The sequence below is a fragment of the Armigeres subalbatus genome, chromosome 3 (assembly GCF_024139115.2).
Source record: "Armigeres subalbatus isolate Guangzhou_Male chromosome 3, GZ_Asu_2, whole genome shotgun sequence".
Taxonomy (NCBI): domain Eukaryota; kingdom Metazoa; phylum Arthropoda; class Insecta; order Diptera; family Culicidae; genus Armigeres; species Armigeres subalbatus.
Window position 1 is genome coordinate 22712105 of NC_085141.1, and position 25383 is coordinate 22737487.

The 25383-nt window shown below is 37.6% G+C and overlaps 1 protein-coding gene across 10 annotated transcripts in view; it reads right to left on the bottom strand.

Moving 5' to 3' along the window:
• Positions 1-340: 340 nt before the first annotated feature.
• LOC134227455 (uncharacterized) overlaps positions 341-25383 on the bottom strand; it is a 79307-nt gene continuing 54264 nt past the window's right edge. For all 10 annotated transcript variants that reach the window (XM_062708965.1, XM_062708962.1, XM_062708961.1 and 7 more), the window contains 5 exons: positions 9000-9185; positions 8403-8936; positions 8085-8348; positions 7815-8021; positions 341-2367 (listed from right to left, as the gene is read on the bottom strand). In XM_062708965.1, coding sequence (XP_062564949.1) covers positions 2112-2367; positions 7815-8021; positions 8085-8348; positions 8403-8936; positions 9000-9185 — 1447 coding nt within the window. In that variant the 3' untranslated portion in view covers positions 341-2111. The remainder of the gene's footprint in view (positions 2368-7814; positions 8022-8084; positions 8349-8402; positions 8937-8999; positions 9186-25383) is intronic.

Here is a 25383-nt window from a genome sequence, read left to right on the forward strand (position 1 = left end):
CCATGCTGTACGCTCAATTTTGAGAGTGACTGTATGTTGCTAATATGGGCTCTCAAGATCCAGTCACATAATATTCAACTTAAGTACCGTAAGGGAGCGACGAATATCACTGCAGATTGTCTATCAACTTGAAAAAAAATCTGACATTTTTGCTTACATGACCAAAGTGGCCTAAAAACTAATCGAAAGGGTGTAGTGAAGTCGGATTGTCGTGTTTTAAAAAATCGAAAACGTACTCTTACCCAATCGATGCTGATTCCGCACCTTTATTTAACCATGATGTTTCTTGACATAACATCCATACAATTGAACTGTGATATAAAATGGAATAATGGATACATTTCTTTTAAAATCACTCTATATTTCATTTAGGAATTTCTTTCGCTCTTCAAAATGTTATTCATCGTAGTCAATGTCGATTTAAGCAAAAATGACACAATGTATCTGAGGCTGCATGTATGTTTGGCGCTGTTCATAGTTTATGTTGTTCTTACATATATGTTGACTTAGCCGAACAAAAAAAAAAATCTCCTCAACCAAGCAGATCGACTAAATGACTAATATTATGTCACTTCTAGTATTACAATTTCATTTTGATCGTGTTTAAAAAGTATGATAATAATTAGCTACCCCAAGCAAAATATTACCAGTAAGACGTTATAGGAATCGATTCCATCTTGTTTCGTTTAATTCATATAATTTGGAAAATTTATTGTAGTTGATTTTTTATATAAATTCATCCGATTTAGGTCGTTACAAATACTTTCATAAAATGATGCCCTAGTACTTTTACAGTGGTTAAAAAGATGTAAATAAAGATTTAATATTTAAATGAATAAAATTAAAAAAAACTCATTGTGAACAAATATTTTGGAAAGTCATGAAATATTTCTAAAATTTTGATTTTTTTCCTCGATGAATTGTTATTTTTGACAAAAAAAAAACAAAAAAACACTTTTGTTTTCGCCTTATTACTTAATAGTCAACAAAATAATTCGCGGATAATGTCTCGGATAAACGGTTGTGAATTGAGCATGTCGTTGAATAGAACTTCAATTCAAATAAAGTTGACAACTTTTGTTAAATTAATTAAATTCAACTAAGATAATCAATTCACTTGCCTATACTAAACATAAATGATAAGCTTCCTTAGCGGAAAAATGAATTTCACGTGAATTGTGTTATGAGCATTAAAACAATTTCTCGCACTCCAGTCTCGGTTTTGTCACACACAACACTGCATAACCTAATTTTCAATCACCACGATCCCCTTTTATTTCTACCCTTCATGGTGATTTTCGTTCATTTTCCATTCAATAATCAACCGCTTTGCTGAGTATATATTGAATTTGCACATCTTTATAGCACACGCATTTACACACAAAACATTAAATTTGCAATTTTTTATTTTCGAACCAGTTTGAATCATTAAAATATTTGCATATTTTGAATTCTCCTAGTTTTATTATTGAAAAATAAAAAACAGAAAAAAAATCATGATGGTTATTGAAAATCATCCATCTTTCTTTACCTAAGTTATAAGTTACCGAACACTTGCGTAAGAATACAGTCATTCAGCGAAAAGATTAAAACAGAAAATGAGGTGTTTGTAAATAAATAGAAAATATGTTTCGTTTCCCCGGTATTTGAAGACGACCCACCGAATGACATTAAGGTAGAGAAAAACTAAAAAAGAAAAGCAACACTTGTACCGCACCAAGGAACATGAATCGATGGCAGCAGCGGCGGCGTCGTCGCACCTTTTCGCCTACTGTGCGCGTTGACACCTCGTTTCAAAGCGTTTATTAAATTCGTTCATTTCTGCGCTCTAAAAATAAACTTCTTCAAAGATACCTTTGAACTACCTACTCCGCCACCCTCGCCACGCATTTTTTAATATATTTTCTCTTCGCCATTGGAGTGGTATGCGTCTACCACGTCAAAACCTTCTTTTCACAGACATTCCACCCCACGACTAATTTCCTCATCACAACCACGCCACGCCTTTTGTTTGTCCGTCAAGCTGATCCCTGTTCGTATTTCGTCCTCACTTGCACAATCGTCCATTAACACAATCTTCTCACACGCTGCACCATCCGCGCCTTATTGACCTACTTTTGACGTTCCTTAAGCTTCCTAATGAACTCCTGCTGGTATTCGCACTTCAGTTTGATGTCGGGTGGACAGATCGACAGACGGAACTCGAGCGTGTCGTCCTCGTTGAGATAGCCTTCGTCTCGAAGCCGATCGTGGTGGATGTACTGCGGCCAGCCCCAGATTTTCTTCAGCTTGAACACGTTAACGCCCTCCATCTTGATGTTGGCCAGCGGGTTGCGATGGAGCAGCTCCACGCGGTACTCGAACCGGCTGGAATGAGAGGGAAAGGCTGATAAGGACAAGTTCATCACGTAACAACTGAATGAATAAAATTACAAAAAAAAATACAATTACAATATTATCAGGCCGGTACCAAAAAGGACTTCTCTAGTGGAGGCTCCTGACGATTCGTACATATTGTGACTAATGCACATCATGTGCGCAGAAATGCTGTACACTGCGAATAAGTTGCGATATTTTAGAACGCTGGATAATTTAATTTTAACCATTTTTTGTTCTTTTTGTGAGCGGAATTGATCCCATTTCCAGTAAGTTTTTTTTTAATTCCCACGGTGGCGTGGCAGATTTTGAACGACAAAAATATCGACGAAGGTCCTTCGTAGCTTAGTTGGTTAAAGCACCAGTCTAGCGTACTGTAGGGTCATGGGTTCGAGTCCCATCGAAGGGAAAGTGGTTACCTCCAATACATTTTCCAAATCAATATCTTCCACATAATATAAGGTACACTGGGGGAAGTGGAAAAAGGGGGTAAGTGTAAAAATCGACTCAAAAAATTTGGAATTGTGCATACTTTACAGTTTTTACCACATCATAACATTATGCAAGAATATACTTTGATGCTCACACTAATACTATGTTGAAATTTGTACAATACATGCAATAACACGGTTAACGCTTGAGCTGTAATTTTAGGTTTCGCGAAAAGTTGATTTTTGCATTCATAAAATCAATTCTCATTTGCACCAATTATCCTTTTTCAAGTGAATTTATATCACAGGTGACCATTATAATACAAATAAACTAATCCCATTCGATTGGTAGTGGTTTGTACCAAGAAAGCAAATGAACCGTTTGTTTGAGAAACTACATATGTAACATTTTTGGCCAAAATGAGATTTTTATATATTCTGAATCCTCGTCCAAAAATACGTATTTTGGCAAAAAATACGAAAAAAATTTTTTTTTCAGGAATGTATGAAAAAAATTTCGTTTGTTTGAGAAACTACATATGTACACGTACTTTGAAGAGCAATTGTGGAGTACTGCTTATATTTTTTGCACTGAAAGTACTCCAGGGTGTTGAGTTCTGCCATAAACTATTGATCTGTATCAAAGAAATCGAAAGATTCGGTGCCAATTTGTTCAAAAACAGTTTTTTGTTGTTTTCTCGAAATAGTGTAAAATGGACTTATGCAGTTTCTCAAACAAATGATTCAAATAGTTAATAGATTTTACACTTACCCCTACCTATCAAACACTGCGGGGGAAGTGGATAATGTTTAAATAACGCAATTTTATCTTCCTTCCAGGGTTTATTTCGATAGCAGTGAATCTTAATATGTTCCTTCTTTGTTATCATTGTGTTTCCAGTGGTGATTGGACTAATATAAATGAGAAAATGCCTGATTAATCCACCTATCGGTATTGATGCCTTTCACATGTTTTACATATGGAAATTTTTTTTAAGAAAGTTAAAAATAGCACTGGTAATTATATTCTATAATTCACATTAATTCTTATTCATGACAAGTTTTGCCGTTGAATGCAATTTTTTTGCGAACAAATTGGTCAATGATAAGTGGTTAAGAATAGCTGATAAGTTTGTACGTGCTTTGCGCACACACATACATACAAATACTCACCTACAGACATCATCTCAATTCGATAAACTAAGTTAATTAGTTTATAACCCTGTAAGTCGCAGTTTAACTATTATTTTCACTTTTCAAAAGGGTTACTTATTTCGGTTATCGGCACCCCGTTGATTATCAAGGAAAATCATCAGTTTACTGCCTAAATTCAGGCTGTAATCCAAGTTGTTAGCAGAACTAACTATTTTTAAAATCTTGATAAAATGTGTATAATGTACTTAAAGGTAATAAATTTCATTGCTATTGACACAAAACATCTTGATCTTTCCAGCCATAACACTCCCACTTCATAGTTTTCCATTTTGAGTGTTTTTTTAGGGTGCCGACAACCGAGCACCTTTTTCGACATGACATAAAATCTACGCTTAACATTATTGTTAATACAAATTTTCCAATAGATGAAATAAAACTAATCTATCCACCAGTTATTAGCTTATGCCTATTGGCTTCCATTGGTATGCAAATATCACCCCATTGTGCAATTGGACGAAAGTTGTGGACCAAAAACAAGAGTCGCCATTCCGCTGATATTGCTTTTTGGCCTTTACTCTCTTTACTTACGTTATTGAAAATTTAGCAGATCGGCCAAAATACTTTTTGTCATTCAAAAGAGCGTAAAAAAGTCTAGATCACTTTTAATTCACTTATCCTCAACCGATTTACTCGCATCAACAACGCGGAATCCTGTCCTATTGTTTCCCATTTAAAATTGACGGGATCGGACTATGGGCTCAGAAATTATGGCCAAAATGCTTTTTGTTATAAAAAAGCGTAAAAAAAGTTTTGCTTACTTTTAATGCACTTACCCTCAACCGACTCACCCGCAAAAAATTTTTTTGTCTCTTTATTAAGGAGACTTTCAGTCCTAGGCTGGCTTTTCTCCGACTCGCAAAAAGTTGCATTCGGCGCGGAATCCTGTCCCATCGTTTTCTATTGAAAATTTGGTAGATTGGATTTGGAAGTTATGGCCAAAATACTTTGTGTTATAAAAGAGCGTGCGTTGTAAAAAAGTCTAGCTCACTTGTTTGGTACTTAACCTTAATCGATTTATTAGCAATAAGTTACATTCGATGTGGAATCTTGTCGCATTGCTTCCTATTAAATATTTGTCAGATCGGATAGGGTTATGTCGAAAAGATTGAAAAAGGAAACATTTGGTTGAAATTCATATTAGCATATCTTTGTCTGAAATAATCCGATTTTCATAGAACGGATGCAGAAATTTTTCTATTTTACTCCTAGCTCCTAACTCACCTATATTCTTGCGCACACATTTTAAAATGGTCGAGAAAGGCACCACCACCACTAGGTGGATTAATCTTTTCTAACATCTAATTTTTTTCTACCTTCTTTTTTCTTTCATCTTCCTCTTCTCTCTTCCTTCTTTCTTTTTCCTTCATTTTTCTTCCTTCTTCTTTCTTCTTTCTTCCTTCTTCTCTCCCTTATTCTTTCTTTACTCTTTATTCTTACTTCTTGCTTTTGCATCATCCTTCTTTATTCCTCCTTATTCCTTTTTTTACCCTCTTTTTTCCATCTTCATTCATCCTTCTTCGTTCTTACTTCTTCTCTTTTCTTCTTCCATTCTCTTCTTGCTTCCTCCTTATTTCTTTTCACTTTTTCCTCCTTCTTCTTTATTTCTTTATTTTATTTTTTATTTCATCTCCTTTCTTTCTTCCACCTTTCTTTCTTTTTCTTTCAAGTTCCACCTCACTGTTTTGCTTCTTCCTTTGCTTCCTTTTCTTCTTTTGCTTCCTTCTTTCGTCTTCTTTCTTTTTTGCTTTTTTTTCTCTTTTTCATTAATAAATTTACCTACCTCCTTCTTTTAGCTTTTTTTCTTTTTCTTCCGTCTCTTTTCTTACTTCTTCTTCATTCCCTCTTCCTGCTTCGCGTTTCCGTCTTTCTTATTTTTTCCGTTATCCTTCTTCTATCTTCCTTAATTATTCTTTGTTTCTTCTATTTGAATTACTCGCCTCCCGATATTAGGTAAGGAGTGAGAAATGAAAAGTCAGTTCTTCCCTCTACATTTTCCATCATTTTTTCATGTTTCTTTATTTTTGCTTTTTCTTCTATTATCTTCTTCCTTTTTCCTTCATCCTTCTTATCTCTTCCTTCTTCTTGGCTTCTTTCTATTTAGTTCTTTCTAACTTCTTCCTTCTTCCATCTTCTATCTTCCTTATTCCTACTTTCTTTCATCTTTTTTTTTTTATTCTACCATCTCACTTTTTTCTTCTATCCTCTAATTTCTTCTTCCTCTTCATTCTTCATTCTTCCTTCTTTCTTCTTATTTCTTTCTTTCTTCTTCTGTCTTTATTCTTTCTTTCTTTTTCGTTCTTACTTCTTGCTTTTGCTTCATCCTTCATTTTTTTTCTTTCTTCCTTCTTTCTTTTTTCTTTCCTTTTTTCCATCTTCCTTCATATCTCTTCGTTCTTACTTCTTCGTTTTTACTTCTTCCTTTTTTTTCTTTTTCATTCTCTTCTTTCTTCTCCTTTATTTCTTCTTACTTTTTCCTTCTTCGTTCTGCTTTATTCCTTCTTTTTGATGTTTTTTTTAAATCCTTTCTTTCTTCCTTCTTTCTTTTTTGTTGCTGCTTCCATCTTTCATGTTCTTCCATTTTCGCTTCTTTTGAGTGATGAACATAATTTTAAAATCAATTTTTTGCTTTTATTTCTTCCATTTTCATTTTTTTTCTTCCATTTTCTTTATCTGGCTTCCTTCTTTCGTCTTCCTTTTTAACTCTTTCGTTTTCTTTCTTCCTTCTTTTCTTTCCTTTTTTGCTTCCCTTTTTCTTTTCATTTTCTTCTTCCTTCTTCCTTCCTTTTTCTTTTTCCTTTTTTCATCCTCTCCCTTTTTTTCTTTTTCTTTCTTCCTTTCCCCTTTTCTTTCTTCTTTCTTTCTTTTTCCCATTTCTCCATCTTTCTTCTTTACTTCTTCCTTCGTCCTTCTTTTTTTCCTCATCCTTCTTACTTTTTACTTCTCACTTCTCACTTCCCTCTTCTCACTTCTTACTTCCGACTTCTTCTCACCTTCTCACTTGTCACTTTTCACTTCTCACATCTCATTTCTCACTCTTCGGTTCGTACTTCTCACTTCACACTTCTCACTTTCCATTTCTCACTTCTCTTTACTTACTTTTCACTTCCCATTTCTCACTTCTCTTTACATCTCACTTCTCATTTCTTACTTCTCACTTTTACTATTCACTTCCTACTTCCCATTCGACCCAATGACCATTCGGCTTAATCGCCTTCGGCCTAATGGCCCAGCGGCAGCACCCTTTTAATAGATGCGCTTTGCGGGAAGCTTGAACCAAGGCTTGAACCATTATATTATATAGCTATTCTAAAGGGGATTTCTAAATCCAAACTGCTACATAGTACGCATTAATTAATAAAATTGGGTCGACACAAATATTTTAAAAAAATCCCTACCCCCTGGATGTTTTTACTCGAAAATAATAACTTGAGTAAGCAACAATAAAGCTTCAAGAAAATTTCGTAAATTATTTAACAAATCCGTGGAGTATTTTGGATTTCTTTAATTTTGTATTGTATTGTATAGAGAAATGTCATTTCGGTTTAATAGGATTAATTTGCTAAAAAAACGTTTTCTAAATATTTTTCTTACAATTCACGGCTTTGATGAACATGAATCGCTTGAACGATTCTAAAACTTTATCTAGCAAAACTTTGTTCTAAATTCGAAATAGAGGCTTGACAGCCAAATCTATGACAAATGATTAACAAATGATGACATTTCGTGACATTTTTTTGTAATTTCAAGCCTCACTTTGTATGAATCATTAAATGAAAAAAAAATCTAACTTACCTTCCGGTGACGCCCTCAAATAATATCAGAAACACACTCAGGTGACACCCTCGTCCCTCGTTATGCCCATTGGCATAGATTAACAGCCGCCATGTGAAACCAAGGTCGTCCACCAGAGGATCAGAGTAAACGAACCCTTCCTTCTGTTGCATCTCCGAGAAGCCTTTCAACGTGTAGGTGATCGTGCTGTACGCCGGAATCAACTCACTATGGTAAATCAGAAACAGTTACACAAATTCATATATATTTTTTTCAAAGGTTGCATCATACCCTTTAAGCAATTCGTTTTCACGCTTTGCGTCCACTCGCAGCAATTGCTGGTAATCGCATTTGGCTTTGTAATTCGGAGGCCTTAACGAAAACCGGAAGTACAGCGAATCATGCTCTTCGTTGATGAACCCATTGGCACAGACCATATCCAAACGGGCAAATTTTGACCATCCGAATCGTTCCTGAATCTCGAACTTTTGCGTCCCTTCCATTTTAACAGTCTTGTTTGGATCGTTGTGCAGTAGTTCGACACAGTATTCGTAACTGAAATATGAAATGGATTATGAAGCGAAACGATCCAATTAAGCCTACCTTTACCTTCCTGGAATTCCTTCCAATAGCCGCAGATACACACTCAACCATTCATCTTGCCCATCCTTATCCCCATTCGGGAACACAATAAGTCTCCAGCAGCACCCCAGGTCGTCGTAGCTGTTGTCTGAACAAATATCTTCGTTATTCTGTCGTAAACTGCTAAAATTTCGCATCACAAAAATGTTTGAATTATACTCCGGATAGGCTATACTTTGTAGGGAGCTATTATCCTCTCGTAAGGTCCGGATCTTAGTTAGGTGTTGACTCAACTGGCTGTTGAACTGGAACAGGATCTTCTCCTCCTTCAGTGTTTGGTATTCCTCCTGGTATTGGCAGCGCAGAGCTAGTGTGGCCGGTCTTATCGACAGCCGAATATAGATCGAGCCATCATCGTTCAGGTATCCCTCTTCCAAGACTCGTTTCACCCTGATGAATTTCTGGTAGCCTCGTATCTCGCCTACTCGGAAATGATCTTCAGACTGGAACTTCAACTGTCGATCGGAATCCGTGTGCAGCAATTCAACGATGTATTGATACCTAAGCGTGTTTGATAGTATTTAGGATTGGCACGCTTGGAATATCTGAATGGCAAACAATTACCTGCCTGCAACTCCGTCACACAATTCCACATACGTACTCAGATATCGACCATTAGTGTTATTGCCTTTTGGGTAGACATTCAGCCTCCATCGGGATCCTACCGTGTCAGTATACTGTTTGGAAAGAACGATCGATGTCGTCGGGTCTCTGATATTGCAGATTGTGATCACATTGCTGTCATATTCACTATAAATGGAGATAAATAAAAATATATGATTAATATAAACCAAACATATCTTGTTAATGAAAATAACGAACAATGAGCTTTTACTATATTCTCAAAAAAAAGTTCATAATAAGCATGGGAACATTCACAGTTCATATTAGATGAGAACACTTTGGAACCTTTGTCCCTTTCAATAATTTGTCCCTTCGACTTTTTGTTCCTAACCCGCTGCAATACGCCTTTTCATTTCACGGGTAACATCATTATCGCACGTCACTAGATTTCTAAAGTACACAAATTCTTCTACAACTTAAAATTTTACACCATCCAGGACCACTTCATTACCACCACCAAAAATGAACCCACGTTCATTGTCAGCGACATTATACTTAGTTTTCCTGATATTGTTTGCGTGTCCAATCCTCCTTGTCTACCTCTTAAAAGACACATAAGCTTTATCCACGGCACGGCGATTAGATAAGGAACATTACATATACGCCGCCCCTATAATTTTCCACGCGGATTCAAATTTGTATAAATTTGCCGGAAAAGTTTCCGTAGAAATTTCCGATTGATGTTGATGTTCCAGATTAATCAATTTTGAATTTGAATTTTTCATAAAAAACCAATGAATTTCTTGAAAAATCCGTAAAAACTAGGAAGTAGATAATTAAAAAAAAAAATCCCGTTGAAATCCTAAGAATTTCCTTCGAAATTGCGAAAATATTCTCGTAGAAATCCCAAGTAAACTTCCGTGATAATTTGGAACAGTTTTTTTCGATTTTGGAAGTAGTAGACATGTATTTCCCGTTGAAATACAAAGAATTTCTTGTTAAAATCAAATTTATGAACAGGGATGAGACGTTCGACCGAAAGTCATTTGATCGAAGACCACAAGGCCGAAAGCTGTATAGCCGAAAATGGCATATGGCCAAATACACCATTCGCCCAAAACCCATCTGGCCACCAGCCGTAACAGATCATTTAACTGAACAATGATGAAACAACGAGCTTCTTTCTGGCTACATGGTACCACGTGATCGAATGATCAATTCTGCCAAATGGAATTCGGTTTGATTACTTTCAGCCTTACGTGTTATTCGGTGAAGTGGCATTGGACCAAGTGGCTTTTTGCCCAATGACTTTCGGCCAAACGATGCGAAGGTCCCTTCGGCCGAAAAACATTCGGCTGGAAATTATTTAGCCGAGGGCCACAAGGCCAAAAGATGTTTGGTCGAATATATCATTTGGCCGAACAAACCATTAGACCGAAACCCATCAAACCAAAATGTTAGTTTGCAAACATGGGGTATTGGTCATTTGACCGAAAAAGCTGTTAGGCTAAAATGGTGATTTGACAGAATTGGCCATTAGTGTAAAAATGTCTTCCACCAAGTCGACATTTTCACCTGTATGACATGATGACATGTTCTTCAACTATAGCTTGATAAATGCAGGGTTGTTTCTAAAATTACGTAACGCTAAATTTGGTAATTTTGGACCAGCACCCTCCCCCTCGTTACAAAGTTTTTTTTGTATAGATCGTAACGCTCGGCTTGACGCCCTCCCTTCTCGGTCAGCGTTACGTAATTTGTGAAAGGACCCCATACGCACCAACCAAAGATTAACCCGATGATGTGAAGGACGAGTTCTATGGGCGTCTAGATCTAGACAAGATCTACGGAGAATGCCCAAAACATGACGTGAAATTCATCATTGGTGACGCAAACGAACAGGTCGGAAGGGAAGAGCTCTTTCGCTCAGTAATTGGAACGGAGAGCCTCCACGCAACTACCAATGACAACGGCCTAGGGTTAGTCAATTTTGCCGCAGCCAGAGGAATGGCTATCTGTAGCACCTACCCAGTCAACACAAAATCGTATATGAAGCAACATAAGATGCCAAAGTGGAGGCGATATACGTACATTAGACTGGCCCAGATTACTATGGGGAGAAAAAAATGTTGTCGAATTCCACGGGGCACCCCCCAGAATTGTGTCTTTGGGTGAGAAAATCAATCTCTGAAAATTTCAGCTCAATCGCTTGTTGCATAAGCTGGCGCATTTGATTTGAAGTTTGTATGGGGATTTCAGCCAAAATGTATAGGAAAATACACCTCCGTCGCTCATTCGATCTGGAAATTGGTTCTGATTGCTCGATTGACCTCAGAATTGCAAAAACGGCAGTTGGTATGCTACAGAACAATTTCACAGAACATTGCATGATGATTAAATGAACTTTTATATAATTTTCGGCTGAATTATTAGAAGCTGATTTGTGTATTTTTGGGTTTTTTGATCGAATCGCATCAGCCGAAATCCATATAAAAATTCATTTAATCATCATACAATGTTCTGTGAAATTGTTCTGTAGCATACCAACTGCCGTTTTTGCAATTCTGAGGTCAATCGAGCAATCAGAACCAATTTCCAGATCGAATGAGTGACGGAGGTGTATTTTTCTATACATTTTGGCTGAAATCCCCATACAAACTTCAAATCAAATGCGCCAGCTTATGCAACAAGCGATTGAGCTGAAATTTTCAGAGATTGATTTTCTCACCCAAAGACACAATCCTGGGGGGTGCCCCGTGGAATTAGACAACTTTTTGTTTCCTGGGCCAGTCTAACGTACATATTGTATGGGGAAGTACCTATATGGCCTCCACTTTAGCATCTTATGTGACGTCATATAAGATCTTGTGTTGACTGGTTATTTAGCACGCAAGAATATACGAAAGCACATCTCAACACACCCAAATGGCGATACACGTTCTCAAATCGATCATGTTTTGGTGGACGGTCGGCATTTCTCAGTTGTCATAACTAGATGTGATAACCTTCCGAGGCCTAAACATTGACTCTGCCACTATCTGGTGGTATGTAAAATTCCGGAAAGGCTGTTCAGCATCACCTGTTCTAGGCGTGAGAAAACCATGCGGCTAAACATACAGTGACTGTCGGGCAAGGGCATTGCGGAACATTCGCTCATAAGCCGATAGACGAAAGAATCGAAGGACGCAAAACTGGAGAAAATTTGAACGCATTGTGGCAACAAGTCCACAAGGCGGGCAATCCAACAGCCACAGTGATGTATGGTACCACACAAGGAAACCAACGGCAAGGCTGATTTTATGTGGTGTGGCAAAAAGCGACAGATGAGAAAAATCAGACCAGGAGCCGCATGCTAGTGGCAGCTACACGCCAAAATAGAAAACGATATAAAGAAACAAGGGCAGCTGAGAAGAAAAACTACACCGGCGTAAGAGGGTTACAACGAAAAAGTACTTTCGGCGGCAGAGGGAAGCTTTGCTAAAAGCAACGCACGGAAGTTCTACAAAACGATCCACAACATGCGCAAGAAACGCGCACCGGCACACAGTCATGATCTATGACAGCTCCGAAAATCTATTATCCAACCGAGCAGGGGCGGTTGCTAGGTGGAAGGAGCCTAGCTACCTATGATGGTTGTGCACTCCGTGTTGTCCGGAGCATAATCAAATGTGATGTCTTGTTCCAGGTCACTCGTTCTTGCGCCGCTAGTTGCCAGTCCCCCTGCACGCCAGCCGAACTTGCATCTTTCTCGATTGCACACAGTAAGCGAGTGCGGGACCTGAATTTGATGATGGAAGGAGAACTAAAGAACGGGAAGAATGGAATCCCGGCCGAAATTCTAAAAGTTGGGAGTGGCCGGCTGAACGAAAAAATCCACCAAGTGATTGAAATAATTTGGAAGGAATACCTTCGAGCTGGCTTGATGGCCTTACATGTCCTATCTACAATAAGGGCACAGCCTCGATGGTGCTAGTTATTGAGGTATAACACTTTTGGAAACTGCAGACTGCGTCCGTTTGCGGAGACCTTTGTCGGCGAATATCAAATCGGTTTTCGAGAAGTACGATCAACAACGGACTAGATGTTTCTTCTGCTTCTTCAATGGCTCTACATTCCAACTGGAACTTGGCTTGCTTTTCAAATTAGTATTCTATTAGCATTTCCTCAGTTATTAATTGAAAGCATTTTTATACCTGCCATTGCATGAGTATGTATCTTGTGTGGCAAGTACACTATGCCCAGGGTGTCGAGAAAGTTTCCAACCCGAAAACATCCTAGATCGGACCGAGAATCGAACTCGCCATCTCCGAATTGACGATCCTACGCCTTTGCTCGCAAGGCTACTGGAGACTAGATGTTTACTATGCGACAAATCCTTGATATATTCTGGGAATACAGTGAAACGGGACGAAATGTAGCATATAATGTTAGAACATGGCTTTCCGGCGAAGCTTATTGGGCTGATTCGTGCGACGCTCGATGGATTGAAATCGAGCATCAAAATATCTGGTGAGACATCCGATTCGTTCGTGACGATATCCAGTTTTCCGCGAGCGGTAATGGCCGCCAGCTTGCCTGCGGGTTAGTCTCTGATTTGACGTTTCTGGAGGTCAACTGCACCCACCATTCGAACATTTTGATCAATGTGGTATATGAAAAGGCTTGGATTCACTGAATCAGCACCTTCTTATATGCAACATTGGTCAGAATGCTCGGAGCGGTGGGTGCAGTTGACCTCCAAAAACGTCAAATCAGAGACTGACCCGCAGGCAAGCTGGCGGCCAATACCGCTCGCGGAAAACTGGATATGGATTGAAGCAGGACGATGTGCTCTTAAATCTGCTATACAACAAAGTTCTGGAAGGTGCAATTCAAAGATTTAATGTGCAAGGAAACGGAGATCGCAGAGCAGTGGAAGAAGCTTTCGTGCCTTTCAAACGGGAGACTAAATGAATAGAACTGATAATAAACTCTGTCAAAAGTATCTTGTGGCAGGCAGAAATCGTGGCAGTTCAAACGGCGTTGGCCACGAGGTGGAAATGGATGGGATGCGATTTGAGGTTGTCGACGAATTCGTATATCTTGGAACACCCGTAACATGTGATAATGACGTTAGCCGCGAGGTGAGGACTTTCTATGGTTTGCGTAGCCAACTAAAGTCTCGCAGCCTACAGACATGGACAAAACAAGCTCTGTACACACCACTCGCCTTGTACGACCATTAAACATGGACGTTAAAAGATGCAAACTATCGAATTCTTGGACGAAAAAACACTCAATACTTGGCGGTTTGGTTGAAAATGGTGAATAGCGCAGACACATGAATCACGATTTGAGCCTAGTGCACAAAAACGCAGGCAGGCTGATGAAATACGGCAGATTACAGTGGGCTGGACATGTAGTGCATATGCCGAAAGAGAGACCAGCAAAAGTCATGTTTAGCAGAAAACCAAATTACATTTTCGGCCAAATGTCCTTTTCTGCCAAACGGCCACACGATTTATTCGACCAATCGACCTGTGTATTTACATTGTCATGAAGTTGTGCTAGTTTGAAAGGAGCGAACGCCCGAATAAGTGAATGACCGTTAAAAAGTGGTGGACAATCACAAAGCGTTAGTGACACGTCGATTCCTCGGTGGTTATACAGAAAAGCCACAAACCGGCCATCTTGGGAACCACATTCTTTTTCCAGTATTTATTCAAGAGCACGAGTTAGGATAGGACACGATGCGCATAGGACTGAAACAATGGTAAATCATTTGCTTACTTATGCTGAACAGTTGATTAAATTTGAGCTCCTATCGAAAATTATTTAGTCAGATTTGGGCATTTTAAAATGGGAGTAGAAAAACACGCGGTAAAATAAAAATTGATTAATTGTATGATTGCCTTAAGAAACGATTGCAATTAAATTCACGCCGCAGCCACCGGTTAAAATGCATTTTAACGTTACGCTGGAAATGCTGCCATCGCCGACCAAAGTTATGACAAACACCGCCGCCGACGATTTTCGAACCGGGCACACCTATAACGGCGATCAATCCCGATAATATCCCAGGAGCATATGCGATATGGTGATAATTTTTTTTTACTAATTTTATTTGCTTATTATCTAATTCATGCATTCATCTCTTTTTTTCCTTGTTGGGTATTTTAATCACTGCGACCATTTATCAGTTCTATTGTGATATATGCCCCATTTGATCTAGCTTTGTCAAGTTGACGCATCATTACTATTTAGAGCAATTGCATTACCTTGACTACCAGCGTTATAAGGCCTGTGTATGTGTTAAGATCATTTTTAAAAGATCTAAAATTTTGCGAGTGATGAATACGTTTGGTGTGCCTGGCAATCAAGGTGTTTTTCCAGATGTCCTCTATTTTAGAATGTTCCCAAGATTTGAGTTCCATTCGAAGAGAACACGTAGATACACCACAAAATGGTTCGGAACCTATGAATTGTCGAGATGAACCAAGTCTGGCCAGCATATCAGCTTGTTCATTGCCTTCAATGCCACAATGACCAGGAACCCAATACAGGTTCACTTTGTTACGACTACCCAAGGTTTGGAGTGACTGAACGCATTCCCAAACGAGTTTAGATCTGCATGCTGCTGATTTCAAAGCATTCAATGCTGCTTGACTGTCAGACATTATGCAAATATTTGAATGCCTATAATTTCTGCGTAAGCACAATTTAGAGCATTCAAGAATAGCCAGAAATTCAGCTTGAACAGTTGGCCATTTGCCCATGGCAATCGAAATATTTATCCCTGGGCTAATCACGCCTGCTCCAACTTGATTGTTCAGCTTTGAACCATCGGGGTAAAATACAATTGATCCTGAGCGAAGATTTGGTTCACCGTTTGCCCAGGTATTTCGCTCAAGATTAATTACATCAAAACAACGATAAAAATTGTATCTTCTCCTCATCCAGTCATCATTGTTTGTGATAAGTGAGTTGATATTTATTTTGTTTAGAATACTAAGATGTCCTTTTAGGTGACCTTCGAAGAGGTTTGAATCTCTTTTGATCTTCAAAGCAGTCTTCTCTGCTTCTAACTGAATAAATTGATCCAATAATGGTAGCACGTGGAGCAAAGCGCCTAGCGCTTTATTCGGCGTACTTCTCATTGCACCAGTTATTGAAAGAGTAGCCAATCTTTGAAGTTTTTCCAACTTTTTCTGAACCACCCATTTATATATTTATCTCTTAGACTAGGTGCTCCGTGTTTTCTCAACACTATCATCCTTATTTGCTATGTTACATTTTTAGTTACATATTATTAATACACTAGCAGACCCGACGAACTCCATTTCGCCTAAAATTGATTTTTTTTCTCTGATTAATTCTCGAGTTGTGAGGAGATTTGAGTTTAGTTTGTATGGGAGCCCCTATCCAAAGGGGGAGGGGTCTCGGACCATGTTAAGAACTTTCCCCTGCCCCAAAAATATCTGCATACAAATTTTCACGCCGATCGGTTCAGTAGTTTCGGAGTCTTTAAGGTTCAGACAGACAGAAATTCATTTTTATGTATACTGCCGTGAATCGCCTATTTGTCCCATTTTTGCTGGGTTTCCTATTCATATGGGACAAATATGCGATTCACGGCAATATATAGATTAGGATTTTTCCTCTGGTTGAATTGAAACATGTAGGAATTAGGGGAAACCGCCAAATATTGAACGGCTAATTTTGTCGCCTATTGTTGAACTCCCATAAGAAATGCACGTGCGTTCAACAATAGGCGAAGAAATTAGCCGTTCAACATTTGGCGAATTACCCTACAATATTATTATTATTATGATTATCTTTATTAGTGAGATTTTCGACACTCGGCCGGTTCACTTCGTAATTACAATGTTTTAAACTTAAACTAAACTTAACCAAATTTCTACTAAGGGCACAAGGAGCTTTTTGAGGAGGATTTTTGTCTAAAATTGGAAATTATTTTATTGGACATTTGTTGCAATGTCTCAATATTAGAAATTCTATGAAGTTCATTAGTACTATACCACGGTGACAACTTCAGAATCATTTTCAAAATTTTATTTTGAATCCTCAGAAGTGCCTTCTTTCTGGTATTGTAGCAACTAGTCCATATTGGCACAGCATACAACATGGCTGGTCTAAAAATTTGTTTGTAAATAAAAAATTTGTTCTTAAAACAAAGTTTTGATTTTCTGTTTATAAGTGGATATAGACACTCAATATATTTGTTACATTTGGCTTGAAGGCCTTCAATGTGACTTTTAAAAGTTAATTTTTGATCTAGCAGAAGTCCTAAATATTTAGCTTCGCTAGACCAATTAATTGGAACCCCATTCATAATGACAATATGTCTGCTAGAAGGTTTCAAATAAGAAGCTCTCGACTTATGTGGGAAAATCATAAGCTGAGTTTTGGAAGCATTCGGGGAAATTTTCCATTTTTGCAAGTAAGTGGAGAAAATATCCAAACTTTTTTGCAATCTACTACAAATTACACGAAGGCTTCGCCCTTTGGCTGAGAGGCCCGTGTCATCTGCAAACAAAGATTTTTGACACCCTGGTGGTAAATCAGGTAAGTCAGAAGTAAAAATATTATAACATGGGCCCCAGTATGCTGCCTTGGGGAACACCAGCTCTTACAGGTAATCTATCAGATTTAGGATAGTTTACCTGCAGTGAGCGATCTGATAAATAATTTTGGATTAGTTTTAATAATGTACAGAGGAAAATTAAAATTCATCAATTTTACAATCAAACCTTCATGCCAAACACTGTCAAATGCTTTCTCTATATCAAGAAGAACAACTCTCCAGTCGAATATTTGAGGTCGAATTAAATTCGTAACTCTTAATAACTGATGAGTTGTTGAATACCCATGACGAAACCCAAATTCCTCAACAGCAAAAATAGAATTGTAATTAATATGAACCATCATTCTATTTAAAAAAAATCTTTTCAAACACTTTGCTTATTGAAGAAAGCAAACTGATCGGGCGACAACTAGAAGCCTCAGCTGGATTTTTGTCCGGCTTCAAAATTGGAACAACTTTGGCGTTTTTCCATTTATCTGGGAAGTATACCAATTGAAAACATTGTTTAAATTAAATTAAATAAATAAATAATTAAACAAATTAACCAAAAAGGATAAAGTGCTCTCAGGAAGTTTTTTGATGAGTATGTAGAGTATGTAGATAGTACCACCCGGGGCTTTCATATTTTTAATCGTGATCGTGAGATCTTTGGTATTGCCTTTGCCTCAAATTTTTAAGACGGATCAGTAGCTGAAGATCGTCGTCAATAATAATGGAGTTAAATTTAATTTTACATTTAGGAATTGAAATGCCTCTAGCTTCGACAATTAAATTTTTCAAAGATACGAGAGCATTATCAATATCACTTTTGGTATGGAGCGGAATATTATCAGCAAAATTCCTATATTAAACGAATATTTATATAAATCCCAATCAGCTCTATGATAATTGAAAGTAGAGCTGATTGGATTGTTAATGGCTTCTTGAGAGATTTCAAACGTCACAGGAAGGTGATCAAAGTCAAAGTCAGCATGAGTTACCAATTGGCCACACAGCTGACTTGAATCAGTTTAAACCAAATCAATTGTCGAAGGATTTCGAGTGGATGAAAAACAAGTTGGGCCATTGTGATATTGTATAGTACAATATCCCGCAGAACAATCTTCAAAACAAATTTTACCATTGGAATTGCTTTGAGCATTATTCCATGAACGATGTTTGGCATTGAAGTCATCAATTATGAAAAATTTGGATTTGTTGCGAGTTAGAATTTAAAGATCAGCTCTCAACAAATTCCTTTGCTGCCCATTGCACTGGAAAGGCAATTAGGCAGCAACCCGACCAAGAATGCAAAACAAAATTATAACAAGGAGAGTTATTTATTTCAGAAAAATATTGTAACAAAATGTGTTATAAATTTTGCTGGTTAGTTGTTAAAATAACAAAAGTTATAACAAAAATACCTCTAGCCGTAACATAATTAAAACAGAGGTTGATACATTCATATCAACATTATTACAAACGTTGATATAATTTTTCTGTACCAAAATCTACTTTCAAGTTAATTGCCTACATCACGGATAGAAATCTGGTACGCTACCACGCCGGATTTCCATCCATAATGTAGGCAATTAACTTTGTTGCAGTGCAGCTATGTATTAATATCGAGCGGGTTCAAGTTATACTGAAGGTGATTACTTCCGATTTTGTTTCCAATGTCTACAAAAAATATAGGCAATTATTTTGTGAAAATATTCATAACTAATGTTGTTATAATTTTGATATGAAATAAAACTGGCCGAAGACACATTTTTATCGAATTATCTAATTATAACACACGTTGTTTTAAATAACAACAATTGATTCGCGACTACGAAGGTAAATGCTTCACGCACAGTCTGACAGTTCCTTATGGGATTTTACTGTGGAGGAACAAGAATGGGTGATTGGCGGCCATGTTTCACGCACAGTCTGACAGATAGCAATGAGATTTTGCCATAAGAGTGAGTAGAGGCATTACTTTCGTATTCGCGAATAGGATTGAGTTATAATTTTGTTATGCATTCCTGATCGGGAATAAAAGAGAATTGTCCAAAATTCATTTCAACAGAAACTCCCAAGGTTTAAAAAACTATGGTTTCAAACGAAGAATATAATTTATGTTTGATACGTCTATTAATTCTATCTATCTATTAATGTCTATAGATTGGGGCCCTTCTTAGCCGTGCGGTAAGACGCGCGGAAACAAAGCAAGACCATGCTGAGGGTGGCTGGGTTCGATTCCCGGTGCCGATCTAGACAATTTTCGGTTTGGAAATTGTCTCAACTTCCCTGGGCATAAAAGTATCATCGTGTTAGCCTCATGATATACGAATGCAAAAATGGTAACTTGGTTTAGAAACCTCGCAGTTAATAACTGTGGAAGTGCTTAATGAACACTAAGCTGTGAGGCGGATCTGTCCCAGTGTGGGGATGTAATGTCAATAAGAAGAAGAAGAACGTCTATTAATTACAATGGCGATCCCATCACAGGCGCTGTCAAGATGAGCATTTCGGTAAATAAAATAATTTGGATGTCTTTTGATGAAAAGACCAGGTTTTAAATATGTTTCAGTTATAATGGCAATGTGCACATTGAAGTGATTCAAATTTTGACTTTTTTGCCCCCCGATGCTTAAACGATTGCATTTACCGTTTTAATAATCCTCCTAGATATTTATCTAATTTGGATGCAATTTGATTGTCCACACGTCATTTAAAGTTTGTATGAAAATTACTATGAAAACAGTAACTTTTATGCAAAACTGTTCCCCAACGCTTCCCATCAAGCTCTAAAAGCATATGAGTATATCGGCAACATAAAAAAATAACAGGAAACAGATCGTCTTTGTTGCGAAACGATTTGATGCTTGCAATCAACAGACCAATATGAAACCTTTTGATTGCAGTACTTAACTCATGTGAAAATTTTACTTAGTTCTTTTTAAAAAGTTAAACGAGAATATCCCCCGAATATTTTGAAATTTAGTTTTGACAGCACTTCAATAAATCGATCTTCTACAATTATAAAGAATTTTCTGTGCAAATTTCACAAATTTCGCAAAGAGCTTCTGTTGGAAATAAAAAAAAAATCTCGAAACTTTAAAATAGTCCCTATAGAAAATCCGAAAAAAAAATCCAAATAAATGTTTTGGAAAACCTTAAAAAATTTTTTGAAGAAGTTCATCAGATTTTTTAGGCGATATTCGATTTTTTTCTTTTATGGCTCGAAAATATCCCGAATAAAAGCAAAATAAAAAATCTTGGAGAAATAGGGGAACTTTTCTGTTTTCCATCTCACTGATCATATATTCATCTCATCGCAAAACAGAGAAATACAGCACCAATCTCGTCCCTTCCTTTTGCTAACATGCGTGCTCACTGCTGGAAAAAATCACAATAATAAATAACAAACCAAAAGCCTTTTCATTGCTTTGTTTTGGATGGGATGGAAATGGGAGCTATGAGATAAAGAGCCGAACCGTTCTCCTATAACGAAAAAATCGCCTAAAATGACTTTCGGCGTGACGAAATCATAGGTACAACAACTTATACTAATGCAAAGTCTTTGCAGAAAAGGAAACAATTAAAAAACTTAACATGTAATTATATTGTAAAAATATAGACCGAACTGTCCCACCAATTTTCAACACCTTAAACCTGTTCAAATGACAATCGAACCCGCTGAGCTGGATTTAACACGTAATTAAATCGTCAGTTAACTGTTCTCGATCCGTTCATTAAGGTACATTAGCTATTAAACTGTGCGAAGTACGTGACGTTCATGTCCAAGCTCCTCTTGAGAATAGCTGGAGAGATATTCAAATTGTACAACAGCTACTGCATTTATAATGGATGAATGAATCATAAGGTGAACGAACCATAAACTGCATAACGAGAGGTGAAAATCCATATTGCGAGCATAACACCTCGGTGTAAACGGTTCTTTCCGAGTATAATAGGATAGATAGCAGATAGCAGAATGATTTATAGACATGATTGATAAGCCACAGGGGGTAATCACAATTTCCGAAATTCTAACTTATCATCTTCAGCATGGACTGTTATGTTACCACGCGTCTTGCCACAGACCAATTCAATTCTACCAGGTGATATGACGATCATCACCGCGCGAACAATCAGGGAGGGGTGGCTTTCGATTCGAAATGTAGAGCTGATCAACTTGTTGTACAGCAAGATGAAGATTACCAAACTGCGAAAATTTCGTGGGCCTAATCGACATCGTGTGTTTTGCGCGTTTCTATAACGGCTCGATCATATATTTTAGAATTTGCACATTGCTTCGCCGATTCATAGAGGTAATGTGCGGTGTTGCATGCAGCTAAATATGGATGGATGATTGCCGTCTATGACGAACATCAATTCAGGTGTTTCACACCGGTGTTATATTGACAGTCAGTGATGCAGTTGGGGTTATTTTGCTGTGAAAATCGTCTCGACCTGCTTAAGGCTAATTCGAGGTAAATTCGGATAAGCATAGCAAACTCATGGCAATGACACCAGATCCAATACAGCAGTGCTCATCGGTCGTTGGCCATCCATCGCATCACCAGGAGATGCAAATGACCGACAATTAATTGTCCGCCTAGTTGAAGATTTATCGGGTATCCGTATTTCCCGCGCTGTCGTGTCGTCTGTGCGATGAAACCCATACCCACTGGCAAACGGTATCCAAAAATAGCTCCCATGTTACGTTAGAGCGGCGTTCAAATCCCGGTTCATTCAATCCTACGGAGATCGCTGTCCCGTGTGGATATTCTTTTGGTGCTTCTTTTTACTTCTTTAATTCCCCGGTGACACATGTGTTTGGTCATAAGTTTTGGCCTACATTGTAATTAGAGCGACCATGTGTGCATTCTCAAGTCTGACCTGTTTCTATAGGTTTAGAGACAAAGGCAGCCGACCCATCCTCAAAACATGCTTAATTAGAGATGAACAGAAAAACTGTCGTACGGAACGTAAATGTATCGAATATGCGCTGTTTTTAGGAGAAAAAGAACCAAAGTGATCCTCCGGTAATCATATTCATAAAGACATATAAATAAATGTTTATACATATTACTTTCACTGCCTGATTTTATCCAGAAGGTGCAGCAGGAGCAAAAAATAGCTTTTTTTGAGAAAGTTGCAAACGAGATAAATTTGCAAGGCAAGTATAACTAGTTAGTGATTTATTTAAAACATAACAGTTTTATCTTTTCTCGCAGGATTTCTTCTGCTAATATGTTGAGAGCACTTCTGTCACAATAGGTGCGAATCGATGACTTGTCAAGGATGTCTTGTACGACTAGACATCTGGCCTGTGTTTTAAATAATGACTCTTTTTCACTTGCTTTCAGATACACGGTTGCCTTCGCAGATTGATGAAAAACATAATTTGAGGGATTGTCACTTATTTGCTTTCAGGATTTTTAGTTTTTTGGAACTGCTTTAAAGGGAAAAACCTAGACTAATCCATCCAGCGGTGATGATGCCTTTCTCGCTCAATATAAAATGTTTCGAGAAAAGTTTGTTTGAGGGTTTTCTTTAAACATTTAAAAAATCAGGTCATCACTGTATCTTGTACATATTAATTTATGGAATGATGCTGTGGAAATTTCATTGCAAAAATTGAAAATAATCTTATTTGAAGTTAAATTGTAAGCAACTAATTAAGCACAAGCCCAAATGCATCCATTCTTTGAAAGGATAGAAACCAAAAATTGTGAACCATTAAAATTACATATGTTTCTTCCTTCAAACATATTAAGAATCTAGTTAACTCTATTTCGATGAGTATCTTTTTATGTAAGTTATAAAACTTAGCTTAGCTTAGCTTGATTGACTGTACACATCGTTGCTAGTCGTGATTAGCCGAAAAACAACAAATCTCGGGTACTTATTTAAAAGGACGTATGTGATTTTGTTAACAAAGATTCAAACATCGATTTGTCTAATCAAACCATCACCACAGACAGGTAGGGGAAGCCCTCGGCTACCTGTTGATGGTGTTGGTTTGCGTGGTAGTGCCATCAGATTGGACAAATCGACGTTTGAATCTTTGTTTACAAAATCACATACGTCCTTTTGAATAAGTACCCGAGAAATATGAACAGCTCACCAGTTGAATAGTTTTCTTGGGACTAGAAAGCTATTTTCACTGTACAGTGTACATGCCTCGGAGTTTCCTTAATTCAAGACCAAATACGATATCGGCCACGTCTTCACAGTCAATTAGAATAAGCGGAGGAAAATTAGTTAGACATTCATTGCTACAAGAGACCGAGGAATCCCCTGCATCTCCATGAGCGCATTGGAAAGGAATAGTATGTTAGTTGGGAAGGAAATCTATTGGAAATCGCCTTGGCAAGCGACCAGTTATTTCTTTTGAACAACGCCATATTCATGATGATACAAAGACGGAAAAGCAAGGTGTGTCTAACGTATTTTCCCAAAGACTGATTCGATATCATAACTACTTCGTGACGACTAAAACACGCACTGTACTTACTTGCTCGATGGCTACTGCCTTATCTTCCTATCTAAGTTATAAACCTCATAATCTAAACAGAAAGCCAAGAATGTTTAAACGTATGTAGAAAGTATTTTTCAAACTACATCCTATTCAAATTATTATTTGGACCTTCTTTACCGTCATCAGATAACAGTAAAAGAGTAGAAAATTTATTTACCTAAGCTTTTCCGTAAAACCACGAATGCTCATTGTTGATAAAATTTATTCGTGTAGCGATAATTCAAACTACGGACAAGTAAGCTCAAGTAAGTAAGCCACGGTTGAGTATGAGGAGTTAGTGGTAGATAAAAGTGGGTTACGCCGGAAACTAACCGGACGACTTGATACTTTGAACCGCTATGATTAAAACAGAACTCGTCATCTCCTAACTTACACTCTAATTTGTGTCTATAAAGTCGACTATAGACTGTTTACACCGATGTATGTCCAATTACTCCTACAAATGATTTTAAAATTCCACCGTCCCACTATGGGGAATCAGGTGGCCGAAAATAAAAAAATCGACTTTCTCTGATTCGTAATTCAAGTTGACCTACTAAATGCTAATGCTTTGGAGCATTAAACCCCAGCATATCAGCACTCTATGCCATATGGTTATCAAGATATAGGCATTAGAGCCAGACACTTTTTAGTTCTTGAGAAATCAATGCATTATTCAACTGTCAATATCTTCGTCTGCAGTAGCTCTTTTCCAACTCTTTAAAAAGTTTCTGAAAGCTTGTTTCATGGACTTGCGAAGAACGGGTTAGTTATGGGAAAATAGGTAGTGAAACATCCGAAAATGACCCGAAGAAAAAAAAAATTTTATTCATACAAAAAGTTCCATACAAAAAAAGTTTCTCAAAGTTTCGCTACCACTACCGACTACCACTACGACTTTCTTTGGACCTCCCAGAAGGCATTAAAACAAATTCCAGCTGCTTATGGCTGCAAATCTGCGATTCCGATCACTTTTTCGAAAAAAAGTCATTAATTTTGAAACATTAAATGTAATTATTCTCATAATACACGGCAGACTGTGATGGGCTGGATACAAATCCCATGCGTATGACAAAAGAGCATCAAGAACAGTTAAAATAGGGATAGTAGATAACACGAAAAGTGTCGTAGGCTTCGTGGTAGGCCGTGTACACGATAGCTTATGCAGCTATATGATACTCCATTTGGCGTAGGCTCACCAAGAGGAGGCAACTCATTATCTATCAAGTATCAAGCAAATAAATATGAAAAAAAACAATATACTCTTAAGGGTTACGAAAATACTCTAGGCTTCATTTGAAATTATT